Raw genomic sequence first — 25,235 nt, 5'->3', positions numbered from 1 at the left:
TCATTGCTTTATGCCTTTACGTAAATTCTAACTTTCTTGACATCTTTCGCACAAAAAGGTATGTAACCCCTTAAGTTAGTTAGCCCGAAATATTAAAAAGTTCGCTTAGATAAGGTCAGGATCGTGTTGGCCAACTAAAAGCAGGTAAACGATTTGAACAATGATGTGCACATTCCGGCTGGAAGGGTAGAGATCGAAGGTGTCGTCAATGATGATCGTTGACCCGCGGGTCATGATTTGCACTAAGTGTAAACAATTGGGTCACGCAGCCATCCATAGTAGCAATAAGATCCACTGTGGACAATGCGGCGAGAATCATGTGGATGATTCGTGCAGTAAGAATGCTGAAGTGTCCTTACTAGACTGCCCAGAAAAATAATAATTTTTTGAAAACCTGATCGACCCACCCTTGAGTCGATTTCCAGTCCCACCAGGAGTACTTGCTACAAATTTGCAAAACTGACTCAGACATCTCTCTTCGTTAAAAGTTTAATAACTTCTTTTAACAAAGCTGGATTGACTAGCAGTCTTCGACAAAGTTATAGACAATTAAATTATCTTTCTTATTTTCACTTACAGTGATGATACGCTGCATACAGTGCCCCCTGGCGGTGAAAATGTGAGGTAGTGGTTTTTCTCTATGTAAATTGTCCAAAAATCCCATACAAACTTCAGGAGCGTTGGTTCGGTAGCTAAATTTGTCCGATTTCCCTCAAATTTGAGTAAGTACTCCTGGTGGGACTAGAAATCGAGTCAGGGGTGGGCCGATAGGGGTGATTTTGTTCTTGTCATCCTAGTCCTTACTTTGTGTAGACTCTGCATGAGATCTCGGCACATCCCGCGCATACTACCCGGGATATACTAAAACGTTCCCTTGCGGGACGTTCCAAGCGTTTCATCGCAGATATTTTAAAGAAAGCTACGCCGCCACCTTTATAGAATTCTTTTGCTCTCTACAGGATACGATGGAACGAGGGCGAGGCTGATGACCCGTAAGAAGGTGCATCTTTCGAAGTTCTACAAACAAACTGAAGTAACTAACTTCTGGTCTCGGAGGGTTAAGATCAGAAAAGCAGTTTCCGGCACTTACCGGAACTTTAAAAAATCACAAGTGTTCCCTGGTTTCAGTTGGAGAACAATCGCGGCACTGGAATTATGAAACTCTCAAACATAATAATACAAACTTTCAATATTGCTAATCCTATTGAGTGTGTTATCTTTTCTGCCTAAAGTAAGAACATTTTGAAAGTAATTATTGACAGTACGCGACATTAGAAACGCAAATGCAGGCGAAAACCAAAAAAGGTAGTTATTGGCGCCGGTTCGTTGACGGATTAACGAGAAACACATCGATACGCGTTCTTTATGGCACGGCTTGGAGTATGCGGATTCCACACCGCCACAGAAAACCTACCGCACCGCATCCCTTCACGATAGCGCGAACGAAGCACCTTTTACGATGGTGAACTTCTCACTCGCTCTCTTTTCGCTTAGCAACAAAATCCCCAGGACCAGACAGAATCAAATTCAACTTGTTGAAAAATCTGCTGGACTCTGCCAAAATACACTTGTTGAATTTATTTAATAAGTTAGGGTAACATTGTGCCACACGATTGAAGCCAAAAACCAGGAAAACCCGCCTCCGACCATAACTCGTATCGGCCGGTTGCAATGCTCATAGTTATTCAATTCAATGATTCTATTTCGTCTATACAAATGGGTCGAAGCGAATAGCTTCTACAAAGGCAAAGGGATGAACGATTACCTTGTTAGGCTTAGATGAATGGACATGGGTCGAGATTTCATTCATGTGATGTTTCGACTCATGTCCAATCACTACACGTTAGACGCTCATCTTCGACGCATTGGGCTCGCGAACACTGGTATCTACATTTGTGGCGACGGTGACCACGACATCGAACATATTGTCTGGGCTGCATCGAGTACTGTCCTGCCAAATCTCGACTGTTAGATTCCCTTCGGGCCCAAGTTAGATCATCCAATGTCCCGGTACGGGATGTACTTCTTGAAAACCATCAATATACAGATTTAGCGTTCTATTTTATTTTGTTTTATCATTCTCGGAAGAACCTTCTTCCGCATGTACCGTACACCATCAATGATTTAATGCGATTTCAAAGTGGCACGAAAAATCTCTGTCGAACAAGTTAACAAGCACGGGACGTACGTCACGAACATCACACGCGCAACTCGGGCTGTTGCCGATCCGCATCTGAACCTTACTACGAAATTGTTCGGAGGAGAACCACACGACGTCATGATGTTCCCTGATGAAGGCGGGCTCAGTCGGTAATCGATGCCGTTGATCTCCCGTTTGACTGAAACCTAAAGTTAATATTTTCTGCTCCCTGTCATCATTGTCCACCACCCTCTCACCCCTGTCTCTGACACCTAGATGTAGGAATTCACCCCCTTCCGAATATCTCTTCCAAGCATACTTGCCCTCCCTGTGACTTTCTAGTTTTGATTTCCGAACTCACTTCTTGTATATTAAAATGTACCACTAGCTTTAGAAGAGTTGTAAAATTTACTTAGTTTCATTACACAAAAAATATTTCTGTGTAATCCCCTAATTTTTAGAAATTTAAAATGTAAAACGAGCAAAATTGGCACCCTCGAACGAACTGAATAAAAAAATAGTGCTAAATCGCCAGAACAAGGAAATGCGAGTTGAATCCTTTATCAGCATTTGCAAATCGCCTGCCAAATCAGAAATTGTATAGCAAATTACGGCGTTCACTTTTCTCGGACAGCTGGTCACAGCTATGCAAGATAAAGACTTGAATTGATGGCTGGAACGACCTATTTTTTTTCTTTTAAGAAAATAACAAAAATTATGACTTCTGAAGGGTCAAATTTACGTTGCAATTCCAAATGTACAAGGCGAATTCATGAAATTGCGAGAATTGCGAAAAAAATGTTTTTTTCCTTCTTTTGTGTATAAAAAGGCCAATTTGCGTAGTGTAGCGGCTGATCACATAATTTGCACATGGGAATCTGCCCTGAGTTCGTGACCAATGTTCGCTGATTAAACGTAACACCTTGTGGTTTGCATTGAATGATCAGATATTGAACGTATAGGTTTTTTCGCACGCATTCTCACTAAATAAGCTCCGTTGCGGAGACCTGAGAAGAAGTTCCTCCAAGTATCTTCCTTAACAGTTTGCACTTCACCTTATTTTGACATGAGTCATTTGATAGCGGCGGGATCAGTACGCGGTGCCAGGTCATGCAGCTTTACTTCTATAGTGTCATTATCTCAATTTATTCTGTTTGGTTAAGTTTTTGAACATAATCAGTACCGCATGACGTAGATGGCGAAGTTGCACAGCATGACGTTCACTTAACGTTTCTAGGTAAAATCGATTCTAATTCTTTTTTCATAGAATAAATAAAAATGTTAAAAACAAACCGCTGACGTGATCCCGAGTCTCGAAACCACTTATCGCGTATCATACATTTCGAACACTTCCAACTCTATCATTACTATAAATATATGTTTGCAGCACAAAGTATGACATAAAATAGCAATATTATTAGACAAATAAGTGTTCATCGATTTGATGATCTAAAGTGAAGGTCGTGTATAATTCGCCGAAGCAATCTACAGTCAAGCCTTCATTAGGCGGGGATGCGGCCGCGTTTTAGTCTAGTCAATACATACACAGCCAGTACATGAAGGATACTGGAAAATGATTAAGGTTCGCCTGTGAGATACAGAAGTGTTTCACATTCATGAAAGCGGCTCCGTGTAAAAGAACCTTTTAATGCATTTATTCAATAAGCCAGTGTAAACCAAAAAAAATGATTTGAATGAGAAAACCACCTAAAATAGACCAGAGTGTAATCTGCTTCAACCTATGGCATTATGCTAGCTGATTTGCCCGGTTTTGCATCTCATCTTCCATTGATTGTTGCAGCTGAGCTCAGCTTTACTGCATGCCGGAACCCGTCATCATCGCATTTGCCCCGCGTTTGATTGCAAATCGATCTCTAATCCAGTATTTACCACCACCACCTTAACATGTAGGTATGTATTTAGAGGTGCCTCTTGAGTTTCGAGAGAAGATTCCAAGGGGCGGCACAAGATTAGTGGCACCAGCAATCATACGGGTGCGCTCCTCATCTCCTTACGAACGGTACGCTGTTTGTTGGTGGGTGCTTGCTGTGGTGATGGCAAAAAGCACAATTGACATTTATTCCGAGACGTTCGCCGTTCGCCGAAGGGCACAATGGATGATTCGCCACCTCGCCTACTATGATGATGCGTCTTCGTCGACGCCGCGTACTTCAAGGATGATGGCACACTGCCGGGTTGGTGTTTAGAAAATTGTGTCATCCCTGATGCTAGGATTGTGGGTGTGTTTATGGTTAAAAGTAATCGATCAAAAAATCACATTTACGTTGAGTATAAAATTACATCATCCGGTGAAGTGTCAGCAAATTGTAACTGTCACACCGTAGGGATAGGTTTTACCAGTTGAATAGAAATCTTTTCACGAGACACCATGAACTACGTTCAGGCTGCATACGAACAAAATTATGATCTATTGCACATCTCATATTACCGCAACACGGCAAAATATCGTTTGAACACGATGCGATTATGCAGCAACACGTTGTCAATCATCATAGATTGACAGCGTGTATTCTCGCCTCTTTCTGTTTCTTCATTAATTATGATATTTACATTCCAAAACAAACTGCGGTCTGTCATAATTCCGTTTTGTTATAGCCCCTGCCGTCTGCGCTTGTAGTAATTAGTTTTAATGTCCTACAATTAACGTCGATTTAATTAAAAAAAAGAGTTTAACCATCTCCAACTCTTGTGCGGATTCGATTTCAGCGGCACTCCAAAGCGCGCTCGACTTGAACCGCTTAATCTTGATCTTGAGAGCTAGAGCGAGCTGCCAGCAGTCGAATGAATAGGTTCATATGCTGAACGTAAGATCCCACGCCTTAAGTCAGATGCCGGGAGGTAGGTAGGTATATTATAGTATACAAATCCTTATTCAGTATTTCAGACAGATAAACTCTTCCATGCCTTTATGACCTTTGAAGCCGTATCTGACCAAACAATTTTTGTACTGTTTGAAAATCACATCATCTGCCGGATCCACGGAAGGGTGTGGCGAATAGTCAGCTAGGTGTCAGTATCATAAAAAAAATATTACTCAGGCAAAACAAGTAAGAAGACAAACATTACATATAATAATAATATCGTGTTAGACAAGCAATTTGTAGCTGCGCACTGAACGGCGAACTTTTTGTGTCTTCTGTACTCACATTTAGTGAAAAAAATATTAGAAAGGTAAAACGAGTGTCTTGGGATGAGATTTTGAGCTTGATAAATCTACACTACTTTTTTTCGAGAACTTTAATGCGATTAGGAAACTGAAAGTCAAAAACAGTTCAATCAACGACAATCAGCCGTTTTAGGCTGTATTGAAAATTCGCAACATAACCGAGAGACGTGAATAAAAAGCAGTCACGAACCTAACAAAATATTTATAAAAACAGAAACTGTCACATCCGTGGCAAATAACTGATCGGAAAAAGGCGGCAAATTGGCACGCTGCACTGCACTGCAATTTGTCACCGATGTTCCGAAAATTGCAACCATACTACACATATATCGAGCATATATTTGTTATAGGAAAATATTTCGCGCTCGCGGCATAGACAAATTACCATTTCAATAGCGCTTAAATTATGTAATTGCGATAAATCGAAAATGGTCTCACTGCAGCAGCATCAGCAACAGCAACAATAATAACAACAATCACAGTCTCGATAAATGACAGATAAACGATTGGGGGCGGGGGGGGGGGGGTGTCTCACCCGAATCGAATTCGAAATCGTCTCAATCACTCTTGTTAGTGGAGAGGGTTCGAGAGACCTGCCAGCAAATAATGATGGAAAATTGTATCAAACATGCAAATTAATATAATAGAATGGTGAAATGTTTACAAAATATGATTATCCATCTCGCGTTATTTGCCAACGATTCGCGTGGTGCGGACTGCGTCCTGGGGAAAAAATGTGGGACCCTGACTGGGATGCTGCAAAAGAGCGTCGTTCACGTTCGTTTTCACTTATTTTTTCCCATTCCCATTCTCTTTATTCCACCTAATAAATTTAGTAAAATCTTTGCATCGTATTCCTACAATATTTCTTAACGTGCAGCACACTTAAAATAATTAAGTGATGATTGAACAGTACTACCTTATTAATAGTGCAAAATTTTACGAATTTGGTTCATTATTTTTTTTTTCGTTCAAATTTTGCATATTTTTTTATAACGTGACGGACAAAATTCCACAATCACAACAATACGGTTGTGATTGATTTGAAACGTTGTAATGTTTGCCCTTCTGTCGACGAAGTGGACAATTTATTGAAAAAAGCAAATGTAGCTTATCTCTTCGGAAGTATTCAGTTTCATCATGTGATAAACGTAAGGGGAAACCGAGGAGAGTTGAAATAGAGGAGATTTCAAACAATGCCCCTTTGCTAGCGAAACCATGCCGTTAGAGATGTGGCCAAAAATACTTTTGTTTTATATTGGTGAAAAATCCCTAACAGTATGGTTTTGCTAACAAAAGGCATTGTTTGTGCTCTCATCCGTTTCAACTCACCTTGGTTGTTTTCTACACACCAAACTTTTTCCAGCAATATTTCTCGTATAAAAATTTATCATATAGCAACATTTTTCATATGAAAATGAAACGAAAAAAATTCATATAACTTTGATGTGCATTATTAGCAGGGGACCCAAGTAACCAATAATCATTATAACGTAGCCTAATATCTGCTTTAGATCCACATATAAAGCTGTCTTAAAGAGCCGTGAAGCCCTAAATACTGATATAATGCTGATATTATGCCAGAAAAGGCGAAATATAGTGCTGTTACTGTGCAGAGATTGACAGCTCGTTTCTGCAGTACTAATGCTATTATATAGCACCAGCGCACAAATGTCAATTTTGAAAGCCTTATATTGGCAATACTAATGCTATTAAAAAATTTTAGGATGCTGTCATTGTCCGCTATGGTTTTGAAACCATTTCTTATGTTTCCTTTCGGTATGATGAGCAAAAAGGAAAAATTTTAAAATAAGAAGTTCTGTTTAAAATCGTAATTGTCTCTCTTCTAATGCATTGTAATGAATATCCTTAATGGGTTTTCGTTCTCACATAATATGAATGTTTTACAAAAATTACCTTTAGTCAGTTTCAAACTGAGGTACCTTGCCTCGTCCTTCACGGTAAGTGCGCTGCGTTTGCTCCTTAAACTATATTGCACATGTTCGATTGAAATGAAATATGCCGAATATAATCTTCAAGAAGAGTTGCATAACAAATAAAACCACAGCATTACAATAGCATTATATCGGCTTTTTATTTGCTCTATGATGGCACTAAATGCACTTGTAAAGCTTACATGTTTTAAAGATCCTTGAAGCATGTACGCGTTATAACAGCTTTATATACGCATATAGAGCAAGCGATAATGCAATATATCGGCTGCGCAGTTATGTATTATTGATGCTAATATAGACCCTCATTGCATTGTTACTGCTGCAATGGAGTTTAAATGCACATTAGTTCAAATATATAGCCAATAGAGTGTAATGGCTTAATACTTATGGTTACTTGGGGAACTAATCCGAATTGTGTTCTTCGTTTCAGTCGGTGAAACCGCAGACAAAATTGGGGTAGAATTAAATGGGTATGAACGCTTCTGTGATAATTAATAAAATGATTAGATTAGTAAAATGAATAAAACTATTACGATTAATAAAATAATAGAATTATTAAAAATAGTAAAATTAATGAAATAAATAAAATTTAACAGAATAATGAAATTTATAGAATTAATAATATTATTCAAATTAATAGAATTACTAAAATTACTAAAATAGAAAAATCTTTTTTTATTTTGATTATAGAGGTTTTAACTTTAGGGTCTCATTCGCCTATTTTCGGGTTAGAGAAATCTCTTTTGGGAAAATCTCTAACCCTATGGTGCGGGGTTGGGAATCGAACCCAGGTGAGCTGAGTACAAGGCAATCGATTTACCAACTACGCTATGTCCGTCCCTGAAATAATCCTTTTAAAATCAATAAAATCGGCGAAATTTATAAAATTTGTAATGTAATAAAATAAGTAAAATTAGTAAAATGTATAAAATTAGCAAAATTATTAAAATAAGCGATATGAATATTATTTATTAAAATATATCAAATTAATACAATTAATAAAATTTTCTGAGATTTGTTTTTAGTTTTGCTCATTTTGTCAATGTTTGACCGATGGTTTAGATGGATCTGGCTTTGAAAGATCTGTTATTTTGTTCAGTTTCTGAGTCCCTATTAGCGTTTGAATCCGTTGAAGAAATATAGCATAAATGTAAGATTTTTTTTTATTGGCCTGCATATGACTATTTTCCATTGATCCTTCGCAATGAACATGAATTGGACTAATTTGGGCAACCGAAAAACTATTTCCAGAGCAGCTTAGAAAATGTATATACTTTTCTATCATTTCAGTATTTTGGACTCGTAGTGTTATACGAATTGCAAAGTTCTTCCAATCATACACTCCCACAGCTGCCTCAACCTCAGTATAGTCATTGCGGCACCGGTTCCGGATGGAATCAAATAAGGACATTTAACACCATTTTGAAAACCAATATGGCGGTTTTCGGTTACCACAAAATAGGTGGTAAACTATCATCAATATGGGTATCATTTAAAAGGGAATGGACAGTAAAAGCCGGAAATTGATGATTGACGCCATTCTCAAAAAACCAAGATTGCGATTTTCGGTTTCCACAAAACAGTATAAACCATCATCAAAATGTCATTTGAAAGCGAGTAGTCAGTAGAAGATCGAAATTGATTAATGATGCAATTTTGGAAACTAAAATGGCGGCATCCGGTTACCACAAAACAGTGAAAACCATAATCAAAAATGGGGCTGTAAAGCGGGTGGTCAGCAGAAGACAAAAATTATTGATTGACGCCGTTTTGAAAACCAAGATGGCGTCCTGCGGTTAACACAAAACAGTGAAACAATCGTCAATATGGGTATGATGGCAGTTTCCGTTTACTACAAAATAGTGACAACCATTATTAATATGGGTGTTATTTGAAAGGAGGTAATCCGTAGAAGATAGAAATAGACCATTGATCCCATTTTGAAAATCAAGATGGCGACTATGATATAGGATCACTCTGTTTCCGATTACCCGCTTTTCTTCTGTTGTTTTTATGTTGTAGACACCGCACGAAAAAAATTTGATCCCAAATTTGGATACTAGTTTGTCTTGCTTTGGTAAAAGCAAGCGTAGTTGTAATATTCGAGTTCGAAAATAATTGGTGCTGGTAAAAAACTTTCGGTGGCGGGCATATGTCTAACTGAAAGCCGTCTTCTTGGTTTTCAAAATAGCGTCAGTCATCAATTTTCGGTTTATGCTGACCATCCCCTTTCTAATGATACCCATATTGATGATGGTTTACACAGTTTTGTGGTAATCGGGAACTACCATCTTGGTTCTCAAAGTGGCGCCTATGATTGACGCCATATTCAAAAAACCAAGATTGCGGTTTTCGGTTTCCACAAAACAGTACCAGTACTGTAAACCATCATCAATATGTCATTTGAAAGCGAGTAGTCAGTAGTTGATCAATTATGCAATTTTGAAAACCAAAATGGCGGCATCCGTTTACCACAAACAGTGAAAACCATCTTCAAAAATGGGGCTATTGTAAAGCGGGTGGTCAGCAGAAGACGGAAATTAGTGATTGACGCCATTTTGAAAACCATGAGGCCGTCTTGCAGTTATCACAAAACAAAGAAAACCATCGTCAGTATGGGTATCATTTGAAAGGGAATGGTCAGTAGAAGGCCAAAATTGTTCATTGATTAAATGGCCTTCTACTTTGGTTTCATGGACGCCCGTGTTCGCGCGATCATGAATCGATCACGTCCGGAAATCTTTACCCTCCGTCCTAGCAACTTACGCCCATACATTCAGTTGGACCAATAAAATAAAGCTCATATCCACTTGACTACAAGTTCTATGGAGACATGACCGGGAACTGTAGTGATATGGAAGAACTCACTTTCTTCTGGCATCTGAACCGTACACCGAAAATTAAGTATCAGATTTACGGCTCGCGCGCGATCATCCAAGAACACACACGAATATGCGAAAGACGCACGAAGTTACATACACGTTAGCACACACGACATACAAACACACACGCTATCGAACACGTTAATGTACAAACACTCGAGCCCTTCGCGATGATGCACGCGATCCCGCGAAGTCCCTACACCCGCACATATCTGAACCGTACTATGAATATCACATTTAGTATCACGGCCCGCTGCAATCTGGCAAAATCTGATCTGGCAAGCGATTTGAGAATTTGATCTGATCTGGTAAGCGAATTGAGTATTCTCGCCATTTCTAATGATTTACGTGGAAACGTTTTCGTAGCTTGTGAGTCCTTTCTTTTTGCTAACACAACTGTTAGGGTAGTTCTAACTTTATCAATTCAAGCTTACATTTGGCTTTCATTTGCAATGAAAAGTATAAAAGATAAAGATTGCGTGTCTTCCGCAAATGGGTCTAAAATGTGTTGTTCTACAACTTCATTGAAGACAGTCAAGCTCTATCTCGAACCGTTAAAAAGTTCAAATTTAGATCTTGCTAAAATTAGAACCACCCTAGCCCTAAACGAAAATAAGGGCATTGCAAAGTACAACAACTTTCTTAAACATGTTTTAAGGCTGAATTATTTAGTTTTCACAGAAAGTGAGCATATTTAAAAGATTAAATTTTCATACTTGGGTATGAAATTTTTTTTATCTGGCAAGCGATTTGAAAACGGAACAGCAAAAAATATACAAGAAAATATCCAAGAAAGTAATTAGTTTCGCTGGTTTCCCGGAGACCCCGAACGAAAACAATTACTGAACATTTTGCTCTGGACATTTTACATCCTACAAAGCTGTCACTTTCAAGCGCCTCGATTGGAATATTGTAGAAACCAATGCCAGAATTATTTAATCAATTCACACCAACAAAATTCCGACTTCGGAGGCGAGAGCCACCACGCATAAATGGATGTGTTATGTTTTTAATCGTTTAGTGTTGTCATTTTCCCACCTCCGACTTTGCAGGTACAGTACGATTTATGCGTATCCAGCATGTGGCGACCGGCTAAAACGCGGGGTTCTAACCGATTGGAAGGTCATGCCTGTTACTTTGTAAATGCTTGGGCTAGGTCTACCAGCTCGGTCAATCACAACTACATACAGTTATATAACGTTGGTTCTCGTAAACCGTCTGACAGATTGTGACATTACTTCCTCCTCTATATGGCAATGTATATACGTGCGTATGCAGTTAAGTAGTGTTCTTGACGCCTAGCAGGGAAGTAGAGCACTTCCGGACGGTACTTCTGTTTCAGACTTGACAAGCGGATAGCGTTATAGTGAGAGGTTTTTACAGCGGTGACTTTGAATTAATGAAACCGAAAATTGTGGACGACGATTCATCTTCGCACGGGCGCGATTCGATGATCATCAAAGAGATTGATCACGTTCTATTGGATTTATGATTCCTGGATCATTACTAAGATGTTGTCTGAATACCTTACAAAGATACTATCCAAAACGAGCCAGATTTTAAGTGCTTATAAAACATGATGAGCCTATCAATCAGGTTGATTGATGGTACAGGATCAGATTAATGGGCTTCATTATTATTTTAAGCCTGAGATTACACGTAGAAGGTCCTTGAAAGTTAGTGTCAAGAAGAACCAGTTTTATCACAAAAATGATCAAATAAATTAACTGATTGTTATTCTGAAGAAATCAACGAGGAGTGTTGTTCGCACTAATAAAATTCTAATGTTTGAATTTAAATAAAGGAATTAGAACCATAAACAGCCAGTTCTTCATCGAAACGAGGATCCGATCGCGGCCATCCCGTAAGTAAGCCCTACATGGCTGGTGTCGTCTTCCACACAATAACTATTGACGACGGAATTCAAATTAGAGCAACATCCGGTCAACGCATTAGCATCAGCACGATGATCACGCCATACAAAGTTCAACTCCAAGTGCACAGATCTCACCACAGCATAGACCATAGAAACCTTCGCATGCCCACGATACACGCGATCGACATTTTTACTGAAGAAGGAAGATGCCTTCTTCGCGGTCAACCATGAAACCATGAGTGCTATGTTCGGCAGTAATTGAGCGCTAATTGGGATCGATGTGGGTCGTAAATCACATTGGACAGAGCGTCAACCAGCGTTTCTTGTTGCAGCAGCATCATGCCAATCTTCCAATCGAACTCGATCACGCAGCCAGCCTAAGTGTCTTCCAAAACGAGCATTGACAGATGATCATCGTGCGGTTGTTGGTAGCATTCACGCCACTCGTCTCGTCTCGCACAGTGGTCACAGATTGGGAAATTATAAATGTTTTGGACTTTTGCTTATATTTACGTGCGTAGCTGTCTTCAGGAAAATTTATTTAAATTACAATAATTTTGAAATTAACGATTAGTTTTTTATGTTCGTCTACAATCTTTTTTGCTGGAAACATAGTTTATCCATATATTCAGATATATGTCACAAAAACACATGTTGTCTTCAGTAAAGTTTCTTGGAGTGCTATTTTCGAAAACTTTATCGAAGACACCGACTCTGAAAATAAATGTTAAGGCGAAACTAGCTTTCAGATCTCACACTACTCGGTAGATTTATCAATGTCAGAAGCAGAAGTCTTTTCTTGACCAGAAACTTTCCGGCAGACGCCACATGACAAAAATGAAATATTTTCGCAATAATTATTATGACCAGCTTTCGGGGACCACTGTGCGCGTCGCTTCGCTGGATGGATGCTGCATTGTGACATTGAAATATCCATATAACTATTGAGTGCAGAAGAAGAGGGACAACCCGATGCTGAACGGTGCCACTTTTGTCAGCCACAGTCACCGTGCGGACACTGGGAAGTAAACAATTGAAGTTAGATAAATACAATGCGTTTATGACAGATGTGATTTCCTATTTTAGGTTAAGCGGGTTTGCATTGGTTGATCGTGATTAGCGAAATGCTTCAGTTACATAGTTGTAGATGCGTAACATCTCCATATTGTAGACCTTCAATATTCAAGCTTAGAATTTCTAATCTTCACTCTTCATTCTTCATTAGGAAATCGCAAAAAAATGTGAAATTTTAATCCTCAAAGACATATTTCGAAATAAACTCAGATACCAAATGTTACCCCATTTGGACAATTTTTGATCGTCGCTAATTTCAATGAAGTTATAGTTTATCTTTTTTCAAAGAAACAACCGTAGTATTTGATTAGAAAAATATTCGTTTCTTAAAAAATACGGATCGTTAGGGTTTTGGGATATTACGTGTCAAAGATCCCCTATTTTAATAATATTTTTGAACTGTGCCTCAAATTATACTTTTATCAGCTTTTTCAATGTGAAATTTTTTTTGGAAATATTTGCGGATTATTCAGAATACGAGAACAAAGATCCTTAAAGCATGTATGCTGTACAAATTCATTTAGTGCTATTATAGAGCTAATATAACGCTATTATAATGCTAATATGATGCTTTGAGTTTATTAGTTACGCATTTCTTCTTAAGAATTATATTCGGCATATTTCATTGCATTCAAACATAAGCAATATAGCCTATGCAGCAAAAGCAGCACAAAAAGAGTCAATAGCGGTTCTAAACACTATTTCAATGTTCCTCGATTTTGTTTATTATACCAAAAAGGAAAAAAACGCGTTACAAAAACATTGCGGATAATTTTAATAATATGAGCAAATTTGGCAGTTTTACATTGATGCCAAATGTATCATAGAATTACTACTGCAGAAAATGGGGTGACAATCTTAGCACAGTAATAGCACAATATTTTGGTTTTTCTTGCTTTACATCGACAATATATTATAATATATGGCTTAATGGCTCTATAAGACTGTCCTATATGCGTATTCTAAGCAGATATTAGACTCCGTTACAATGCTTATTGGTTAGACTATTTTTTGGGTAAATATTGCAAGACGTAAAAAATGTCGACACACTATCTAATGCAATTAAGTACCCTAATCGAAGATAATATTTGACAAAATAGTATTTTTTATGTAAAAGTTCTCAAATTTGAAACAAAATTAGTTTAGTTAGTTTAGTAGTTAGGATAAATGAACAAATTATGCACCCTTAAATAATCACAAGCTGTCCAAAGGTTACTTTAGTGCGAAGTAAAAAACTACAAAACTTATTTAAATAAAATTAAAAGGTTTAATTATTTAGTTTTAGCAAAATGTTTACATTACTGCCAAATTTACATTTTGGACCCACTGTGCACTGTGTTCAGCACAAAAAATTCGAACAAAAGTTTTCGGCTCGATGTGCTCTGTAAAACTAGCTTATGTTGAGATATGACGATGTGCAAAGATTGATAGAAAATAGAACTTGATGAAAACGGCACAACCGGGCACATTGCCCTACCTCAGTTCGACAATGATTTTCCTAAACATGCATTCCCAAGTAACCGTAGGCATTAAGCCATTGTACAATATTAGCTAAGCAGCCGAGCGAAAGTTGCAATAAAACCCCATTTTAGCATCTACAATGCAATCAAGCTGTATATTAGCATCGTAATGCATACAGGCTTTGCCGTAAATATATAGAGTTAGCATTATTGTCAACTCCATATATTTACATGAAGCCGTTAAAACGCATACATGCATTAGAGATCTTTAATGCATGTGTGCCGTACATATGCATTTGGTGCTGCTACAGGGCAAACATAAAGTTGATATAATGCTACTGTAATGCTGTGAGTTTATTCGTTATGCAATTTCTCTTAAGGATTATATTCAGCATTTCTCATTGCATTCTAACATACGCTATATCCTAGGCAGCTGCCGAGAAGGACGAGGCAGGGTACCTATATTCGATACTTACTAAAGGTAATGGTCGTAAAACAGTACTCATATCGCGTGAGTATCAAATTCGGTTAAGGTTAAAATATTCATTACATATCATTACAAGGAAGTCAATTCTAAAATTAAAATTAATATCCCTCCTTTTTGTTCACCACTCTGAAAAGGATAAATAAGAAAAAAAATATCGCGGAAAATGACAGACAATTGAAGCTTTCTAATAGCATGAGTAGGACCGATATCAGGTTTTCAAATTTGACAATTTTACATTGGTGCTATGTAATAGCATTAGAAATGCAGAAAACGGGCTGTCAAACTCTGCAAAGTAATAGCACAATATTTTGCCTTTTCAGGCATTATATCAGCACTGTGTAAGAATATACGGATCAACGGTCCTTTAAGATTGCCCTATATGCGGATCTAAAGCAGATATGAGGCTACGTCACAATGCTTATTGGTTACTTGAGTTACGCTGTTTTTTTTGACATCTAGTCAATGAGAAACATGATTTTTAATAATAAACAAAGCATTTTGAATGATTTTGCTAAAAAAAAATTGGTGTTAAGTAGTATAAATCTCATGCTTGCTCTTAGTAAATCTTTTTTTTTTTACTTCGAGTTACTTTTACCATACGTAAAACTTTAAATTGTTTCAAATTCGAAGTTGATTCAAAGTAGTTGTTGAATGCAATGTTAATTTTTTTTTGTCGTAAAATGATGACGGTATATAATTTTTTATCTTGAAGAAAATTGCCATGTGTAAAAACGGTGGTTTGACAAATGGCTGATCGGCAGGTGATTGAATTTATTAAACTCCTTTAATTCATTTAATTCATTCAATTAATTTAATTCATTTTATTAATTTAGTTCATTTAATTCATCGAATTCTTTGAATTCTTTAAATTCTTTCATTTCATTTAATTCATCCTATTAATTTAATTCGTAAATTAATTTAATTAATAAATTAATTCAATTAATTTGATTAAATTAATTCACTTACTTCATTAAATCATTAAATTCGTTGAATTCATTAAATTCAGTAAATTGAATAAATTCAGTAAATTCATTAAATTATTTGATTCATTTAATTCATTAAATTCATTTAATTAATTTTAAATTCGTTATAAATTCAAGAAATTCATTATTTTTTTTAAATTCATTAACATAATTTTTAATTCATTTTAAATTCATTAAATTTACTAAATTCATTTTAAATTCATTAAATTGATTTTAGATTCATTTTATATTCATCAAATTCATTTCAAATTTAAAAACATTAAATTCATTTAAATCAACAAACTCATTGAATTCATTTTAAATTGATTTTTTTATTCATTTCGTTTATGTGATAGGCACAAATGCGTTAGCTTGGCGGTGCCAAATTCTTTTGTTTTTACATTTTGGATATCTTAAAATTAGGAGGTTACAATGTTGAAATATTTTTTCCACACGACAAAAAATTTACAGCTATCTTAAGACTAGAAATAAGATTCAATATACAAGAGAGGGCCGAAAGAATTTTAAATTCATTGAATTCATTTTAAATTCATTAATTTTATTTTAAATTCATTAAATTCATTAGAATTAAATAAATTAATTTGAAGTTCATTAAATTTATTTAATATAATAAAAAAAATCATCTCAAATTCACTAAATTCATTGAATTCATTAAATTCATTGAATTCATTTTGAACTCATTAAATTCATTTTAAATTCATTAAATTGATTGAATTCATTAAATTTATTTTAAATTCATTGAATTCGTTTAAATCCATTGAAGTTTTAAATCCATTTAATCCATTTCAAATACATTAAATTCATTTTAAATTCGTTAAATGAATTTTAAATTCATTAAATTCATTTTAAATTCATTAAATTTACTAAATTCAGTAAATTCATTTTAAATTCATTAAATTAAGCTTAGATTAATTTTAAATTTATTAAATTCATAAAATTCATTAAATTCAATTAAAGAATTAAATTCATTTTAAATTCATGTATTTTATTTTAAATTCATATTTAATTTATTAAATTCATCTTAAATTCATTAAATTAATTAAATTCATTTTAATTTCATTTTTAATTCATTTTAATTCATTAAATTCATTTTGAATTCATTAAATTTATTTTAAATTCATTAAATTTATTTTAAATTCATTAAATTCATCAAACTCATTTTAAATTCATTAAATTCATTTTAAATTCATTAAATTCATTTTAAATTCATTAAATTCATTAAGTTAATTTTAAATTAATTAAATTCATTTTAAATTCATTCATTTTAAATTCATTATATTCATTTTAGGTTCATTAAATTTATTTTAGATTTATAAAATTCATTTTAAATTCATTAAATTCTTTCAAGATTCATTAAATTCATTTTAAATGCATTAGCTTCATTTTAAGTTCATTAAATTTATTTTCAATTCGTTAAATTTATTTTTAATTCAATTAATTAATTCATTCAATAAATTCTTTTAAATTCATTAAATTCATTCTAAATTCTTAAAATTCATTTAAAGTTCATTTAGATTCATTTTAAATTCATTATATCTATTTAAAAATCGTTAAATTCATTTTAACTTCATAAAATTCATTTTAATTTCATTAAATTAATTTTAAATTTATTAAATTCATTTTAAATTAAATTAATTTTAAATTCATTAAATTTATTTTAAATTCATTAAATTAATTTTAAATTCATTAAATTCATTTTAAATTAAATTAATTTTAAATTAATCAAATTCATTTTAAATTTATTAAATTCATTTTAAATTCATTCATTTTAGATTCATTATATTCATTTTAGGTTCATTAAATTTATTTGAGATTTATTAAATTCATTTTAAATTCATTAAATTCTTTCAAGATTCATTGAATTCATTTTAAATTCATTAGCTTCATTTTAAGTTCATTAAATTTATTTTCAATTCGTTAAATTTATTTTTAATTCAATTAATTCATTCATTCAATAAATTCTTTTAAATTCATTAAATTTATTCTAAATTCTTAAAATTCATTTAAAGTTCATTTAGATTCATTTTAAATTCATTATATTTATTTAAAAATCGTAAAATTCATTTTAACTTCATAAAATTCATTTTAATTTCATTAAATTAATTTTAAATTCATTAAATTTATTTTAAATTCATTTTAAGTTCATTAAATTAATTTTAAATTCATTAAATTAATTTTAAATTCATTAAATTCATTTTAAATTCATTAAATTAATTTTAAATTAATTAAATTCATTTTAAATTTATTAAATTCATTTTAAATTCATTCATTCTAGATTCATTATATTCATTTTAGGTTCATTAAATTTATTTTAGATTTATTTAATTCATTTTAAAATTCATTAAATTCTTTCAAGATTCATTAAATTCATTTTAAATTTATTAGCTTAATTTTAAGTTCATTAAATTTATTTTCAATTCGTAAATTTATTTTAAATTCATTAATTCATTCATTCAATAAATTCTTTTAAATTCATTAAATTTATTCTAAATTCTTAAAATTCATTTAAAGTTCATTTAGATTCATTTTAAATTCATTATATTTATTTAAAAATCGTAAAATTCATTTTAACTTCATAAAATTCATTTTAATTTCATTAAATTAATTTTAAATTCATTAAATTTATTTTAAATTCATTTTAAGTTCATTAAATTAATTTTAAATTCATTAAATTAATTTTAAATTCATTAAATTCATTTTAAATTCATTAAATTAATTTTAAATTAATTAAATTCATTTTAAATTTATTAAATTCATTTTAAATTCATTCATTCTAGATTCATTATATTCATTTTAGGTTCATTAAATTTATTTTAGATTTATTTAATTCATTTTAAAATTCATTAAATTCTTTCAAGATTCATTAAATTCATTTTAAATTTATTAGCTTAATTTTAGGTTCATTAAATTTATTTTCAATTCGTAAATTTATTTTAAATTCATTAATTCATTCATTCAATAAATTCTTTTAAATTCGTTAAATTCATTTTAAATTCTTAAAATTCATTTAAAGTTCATTTAGATGCATTTTTAATTCATTATATTTATTTAAAAATCGTAAAATTCATTTTAACTTCATAAAATTCATTTTAATTTCATTAAATTAATTTTAAATTCATTAAATTTATTTTAAATTCATTTTAAGTTCATTAAATTAATTTTAAATTCATTAAATTAATTTTAAATTCATTAAATTAATTTTAAATTCATTAAATTCATTTTAAATTCATTAAATTAATTTTAAATTAATTAAATTCATTTTAAATTTATTAAATTCATTTTAAATTCATTCATTCTAGATTCATTATATTCATTTTAGGTTCATTAAATTTATTTTAGATTTATTTAATTCATTTTAAAATTCATTAAATTCTTTCAAGATTCATTAAATTCATTTTAAATTTATTAGCTTCATTTTAAGTTCATTAAATTTATTTTCAATTCGTAAATTTATTTTAAATTCATTAATTCATTCATTCAATAAATTCTTTTAAATTCGTTAAATTCATTTTAAATTCTTAAAATTCATTTAAAGTTCATTTAGATGCATTTTAAATTCATTATATTTATTTAAAAATCGTTAAATTCATTTTAACTTCATAAAATTCATTTTAATTTCATTAAATTCAATTTAAAATCATTAAATTTATTTCAAATTCATTTAATTCATTTGACGAAACGGTTTATTCAATGACGTAATCGGCCAAATTAGCAAACATCAATGAAATTATGATGTTTAACCCAAATCAGTCCTGGGAAGATTTGATGGGTTCTAATTAACCTACAAATGATTGGGCTCATTTAGTATTGCTGTGTTTTTGAACGAGTAAGGAATTTTACCTTTCTGTCATGATACTGCCTTCCATTGAGTAACAATTTTATAGCTATTTTCCTCCGCCCTTCGCTCAGCAACCAGTCCCTCCACTAGCCGTTGTAGAAAGCAATAAAAGCAAAATTGAAGTTCATTAAACTCATTAAATTCATTAAATTCAATAAATTCATTAAATTAATTACCTTCATTAAATTCATTAAATTAATTAAATTCATTAAACTCATTAAATTAATTAAATTAATTAAATTAATTATATTCATTAAATTCATTAAAATAATTAAATTCATTAAATTAATTGAATTCGTTAAATTCATTAAATTCATTTAATTCATTAAATTCTTGAGATTCATCAAATTCATTAAATTAATTGAATTCATTAAATTCATTAAACATTTTAAATTAATTACCTTCATTAAATTCATTAAAATAATTAAATTAATTAAACTGATTAAATTCATTAAATTCATTAATTCATTAATTCATTAATTCATTGATTCATTAATTCATTAATTCATTAATTCATTAATTCATTAATTCATTAATTCATTAATTCATTAATTCATTAATTCATTAATTCATTAATTCATTAATTCATTAAATTCATTAAACTCATTAAATTAAACTCATTCTATGTACGGGGAACGTGCCATTTGAGCCAATATATTCTGATTCCTGATAAATTCATTAAAATAATTAAATTCATTAAATTAATTGAATTCGTTAAATTCATTAAATTAATTGAATCCGTTAAATTCATTAAATTAAATTCGTTAAACTCATTAAAATAATTAAATTAATTAAATTCATTACGTTCATTAAATTCATTAGATTAATTGAATTCATCAAATTAATTTTAAATTCATTAAATTAATTTTAAATTAATTAAATTCATTTTAAATTTATTAAATTCATTAATTTCAAATTCATTAAATTAATTTAATTAATTTATTTCATTTAATTCATTTGACGAAACGGCTTACTCAATGACGTAATCGGCCAAACGAGCAAACATTAATGAAATTTTGATGTTTAACCCAAATCAGTCCTGGGAATATTTTATGGGTTTTAATTAACCTACAAATGATTGGGCTCGTTTAGTATTGCTGTTTTTTGAACGAGTAAGGAATTTTACCTTTCTGTCATGATACTGCCTTCCATTGAGTAACAATTTTATAGCTATTTTCCCCCGCCCTTCGCTCAGCAACCAGTCCCTCCTCACTAGCCGTTGTAGAAAGCAATAAAAGCAAAATTGAAACGTTCAATTAACTCTACACCAGCGAACGTGAAATTTCAAGCCGACTCGACCCTCTAAGGGGTTATAGTGTAGAACCAACGACAACCTCTCGCTGCCTCTGAGTAAATATATACAAGCTTCTTTGAAAAAAGGCCATGTGCCAAATTAGAAGTCTAACCCGGTCCGCGAGGAGTTTGCTGGGCAGGGCACATTGATTGTGTCAGGCCGGACGGTGCTTGACGCGTGATGCGGGAAAGAGCGTTGTCTTAGTTAGTGACCGTACTATGGAAGGTTTAGCGCTGATCATACCGACTGACGATGAATGGGCAGTTCATGTCCAGATTGAGCAAAACGCGTGAAAGTAATTGACAATGTTGATCAACAATGGTGAATAAACAATAATGCCTAGACCCAGCACCGACCGTGTACGACACACGCCCCAACTACACAGAAGTCCCCCTAGGGCTTGGTCCACTGCGGTCAATTGCCAATCAATCAATCACTCAATCAGATCTCTGCCCCTGCCGGATTGGATTCAATGGGGGCCACCACCCAAATGTTTACGAATGTGTCAATATAGGTAATATATTTTTCAACTTGAAGCGCTTTGGCGTGACCAGCCTTTCACTCTGTGGTTTTGTGGACTATGACTAACAGGGCTTTCGAGAAAATCTTCCCAACCATGTTAAACACTAGGTACTGCGTACATATCATGAATTTCATTAAAAAGTGCAATGTAACACACACGCTCCGGTGTGGCGTGCAAACTCGTTTGACAGCTTCAGAATCTGTTACCGGGGGGAGTCAACCGTCGTGTAATATTCACCTATAATTAGCAGGTATCCAAATACGATGATCACCACTGCGAGGGACGATCGACGATGAAACATTTTTCACTCTGCTGCTACCCGCCTCTCCTCCGGACTTTTCACTGGCTTCAGTCAAGATTCGCTTTCGCGCAAACAGTGACGAGGGCGTGCTGAAAGTCCTCGAAGCGACAAGCAGATGTTGCACTCACGGTCGTTGCTCCGGTGATAATTATGAAGTCACTTTGTGTTGAATTGAGTACAATTTTTACTGGACGCTCACGACACACTTTTGAACGGCAAAAATCGTACCACCTTACGTACAAACAACACAACACTTTGCATGCCGATGCTAGCTAAATAATAATAAAAAAAAATAAGAAGATAAAGACAAGAGAATATTCCACTGTAATAACACTCGACACTGCTAGACCGGGGCCGGGCGCGATCAGTAAAGAAGCTTCAACTCCACCACTCAGTTCGAGTTGTTGTTGCCGATTTTGCCGAATAGTGCACTGTAATAATATACCGATGATCTTTCTCCTTGACTAAAAACCGGCGCTGTTCCCACTCTTTTTTGTGTGGATGCTGTGGTCTCCTCTTCGTTGATTTATGGGCCCCTTATTGCATGAATTACCAACCACCACTGGCACTTTACAACCGAAGGAAAAAAACCCTGTAAATTGATTAAACGATTGCGCCAACTCTACACACATGTGTCCCCGTTCTCTTCCCCTCTCGAGTGGTGATACCAGCCCCGTAGAAGAAAAAGATACTATTTTGCCATCGCTTGGCGCGGTGATCTTTGACACCGGAGCAGCACGGAGTTATGTAAAGAAAAATGTTTATCTTCACTTCTCACTGAAGATGAGCCACGATCACGCGAGTAAACTACCAACGGCAGCCAGCCAGCAATCGCGACGGTACGATCGTTTCCTGAACTGAACAGAGTAGTGCTGCTACCGTCGGTGGCCAAACTCATGAAAAGTCAAAGTTGAATGCTTTCACCGTTCTTTTTGTTTCGTCTTATATGTTAAACAACAACACACCCGCAGAGTAGGAACCACCGAGGATCGTGTTGCAAACCAACCCCCCGAGGGTACGGTTTGTTTACGCTACACGGATCAAGAAAACAAAAACAAAAAAAACACGAAACGGCAGCGGCGAACCTTCTTTTTTCTTTTTCACGCAGAACGTCTTAATCCGAGCAATCGACGCATACTGAATTAAAATATAGCAAAATGCTTGCAGCGAAGTCAACCCCAAAAACCCTAATGCAAAAAGTTTCTCCCCTACTGCTGTTGCTGCTGTTGTTGTTGCTGCTGCGCTTCATTGGATTGGTCTCGCGAGACGATCACGCGCGAGAGTAGTTTCGTTCAACCACCCCAATGAGGCGCAACGGTAGTGTACAGACAGAGCTACGAAGACACGAGATCATGTTGAAACTGAGAGCTAGCTTACTCTCAGCAGAGCGGTCCGAACGGGGTGGAATGATCAGTAGTCTCCTGGCACGATTCGTGCAACATTAGTGTGGACGTACCACAGACGAACATGGGTAGATTTCACACGATCGGTTCTTACGTAGGTATAGATCGTCAGAATTGAAAATGGGGGATTTGTTTGGTTGAGGCACACTTTTCGCAGTTCCTTAATTTCTGTATGCTTTTTAAGTGTCTGGATATGTGCATGATTTTGTTGTTGTAGATCGTATGTGATCCCAATTCACATTGGATGAAGGGCGGGGTGATGAACCCTGAGGTTGAGGGCTAAACAAAAAAGTGTCATTCCGCGCGAAGTGTTCAAAAAATATGCAAACTTGAAATAGACCTTCATGGATTTTAACCAATTTTGGCTGAATTGTTTATCTACGGCCAATTATAAAAATTATAAAATAAATTGTTGTGTTAATAAAATCAATCTATGGAAGTTTGAAAAATTGCCGAAACCCTTGATTTTCTTTTATTATACCTTCGGTTCTTTTTACTCTAGAACTAAACCGCAAAATGTTTTTGAAAATTGAAAAAAATCTAGAAGATATACTAGTTTTCAGTGGCAGTGCTGCCAAATTTGGTTTTTTGTCGTTGTGGGCTTGAAATTTTATATGCCACATTGGGTTTCTTTTTTCGCTTCAAAATATTGTATCTCGAGATAGGCTCAAATTATATTGAGGTTATAAATGTTTTATGTTAAAACTAGCTAATACCCAGAGCGTTGCTGCGACTTTCAACGAAATAGGAGGAAAACACAATTTGTTCCGAAGCGCTATTTGGCGGGCATATAATCCTCAATAGGGCATTGCAAAAACAATATTTTGTTTAGTTCTCAAAGGCCTCCCCCTCTCATATTGTGACAAATGTCAAAGTAAGCTCAGATGCCAAATTTCACATCATTTGGACAATTCTAGACTCCCGCCCACTTCGCTTGAAATTTGTAAAATTGATGCTATGGGAAATATGGAGGAAAAGTATATTAAATGCTATAACTTTTGAAGTAGCAATCAGAAAATTACAATTTATACCTCTTTTTAAAGGAAATAACCTTAGTATTTGAATGGAGATATTTCCGTTTCTAAAAAACTAAGGGAAAGTGGGGTACTGGGCCATTTTGTCCTCAAAACCCCCTATCTTGAATATTTTTTCTGCTCCGTAATGCTAATGATACATATTTTGCAGTTTTTCTAATGTGAAAAAATCTCAGAAATCGAACGGAACTTTTTTGACCTTTGTCCGAATACGAGAAGTTGGGGTTATAGGGCCTTTTGTCATTCATATTAAATTTTATCATTTTCTCGTGCATTTTCTATTATTCTTCACTCAATTTTAATAAATTGTACCTTGTTGAACGTGGAAAACCTTTAGGAACAAAATAAAAATAGATTCGTTTTCGGTAAAATTCAGAAACATCACATTATCTGACATATAGTCTCGACTTCACATTTTTATCAAAAAATCGCACATATTAACTCTATTTAACAACAAAATGATTAATTCATTTACTACTTTTAGTGTAAAATACACTTAGGGATCACATGAGAAAAAATTCATTCCTGGAAAATAGTGGAAGTTGAGGTATTAGGACAAAAATGTGATTTGCAGAGTTAATGTAAAAAAAATTGATGTTTCTGAATTTTACCGCTAACAAATCTATTTTTGTTGTATTCCTAAAAAAATTTCTACGTTCAATAAGTTACATTTTTTGAAAATTGATTGAAGAATAATAGAGATATATGCACGAGAAAATGATAAAATTTAATATGAATGACAAAAGGCCCTTTAACCCCAACTTCTTGTATTCGGACAAAGGTCAAAAAGGTTCCGTT

The 25,235-nt window shown here is 33.7% G+C and overlaps 2 protein-coding genes across 6 annotated transcripts in view; one reads left to right on the top strand and one right to left on the bottom strand.

Annotated features, from left to right (window-relative positions):
- LOC131685133 (uncharacterized) overlaps positions 1 to 23,180 on the bottom strand; it is a 114,530-nt gene extending 91,350 nt beyond the window's left edge. The window contains exons 1-2 of one of the 4 annotated variants that reach the window (XM_058968621.1): positions 23,086 to 23,180; positions 21,937 to 22,272 (exon numbers count right to left, since the gene is read on the bottom strand). In XM_058968621.1, the coding sequence (XP_058824604.1) occupies positions 21,937 to 22,000 (64 nt within the window). In that variant the 5' untranslated portion in view covers positions 22,001 to 22,272; positions 23,086 to 23,180. Of the gene's footprint in view, positions 1 to 21,936; positions 22,273 to 22,965 lie in introns of all 4 variants that reach the window. The other 3 variants (XM_058968602.1, XM_058968611.1, XM_058968629.1) reach the window with 3 other exon arrangements.
- Positions 1 to 25,235, top strand: part of LOC131685101 (RING finger protein 17) — a 519,412-nt gene that overhangs the window by 458,864 nt on the left and 35,313 nt on the right. The window lies entirely within an intron of this gene.

Source organism: Topomyia yanbarensis, chromosome 1 (genome assembly GCF_030247195.1).
Source record: "Topomyia yanbarensis strain Yona2022 chromosome 1, ASM3024719v1, whole genome shotgun sequence".
Lineage (NCBI taxonomy): Eukaryota > Metazoa > Arthropoda > Insecta > Diptera > Culicidae > Topomyia > Topomyia yanbarensis.
This window is presented reverse-complemented; position numbering and strand designations above follow the sequence as displayed.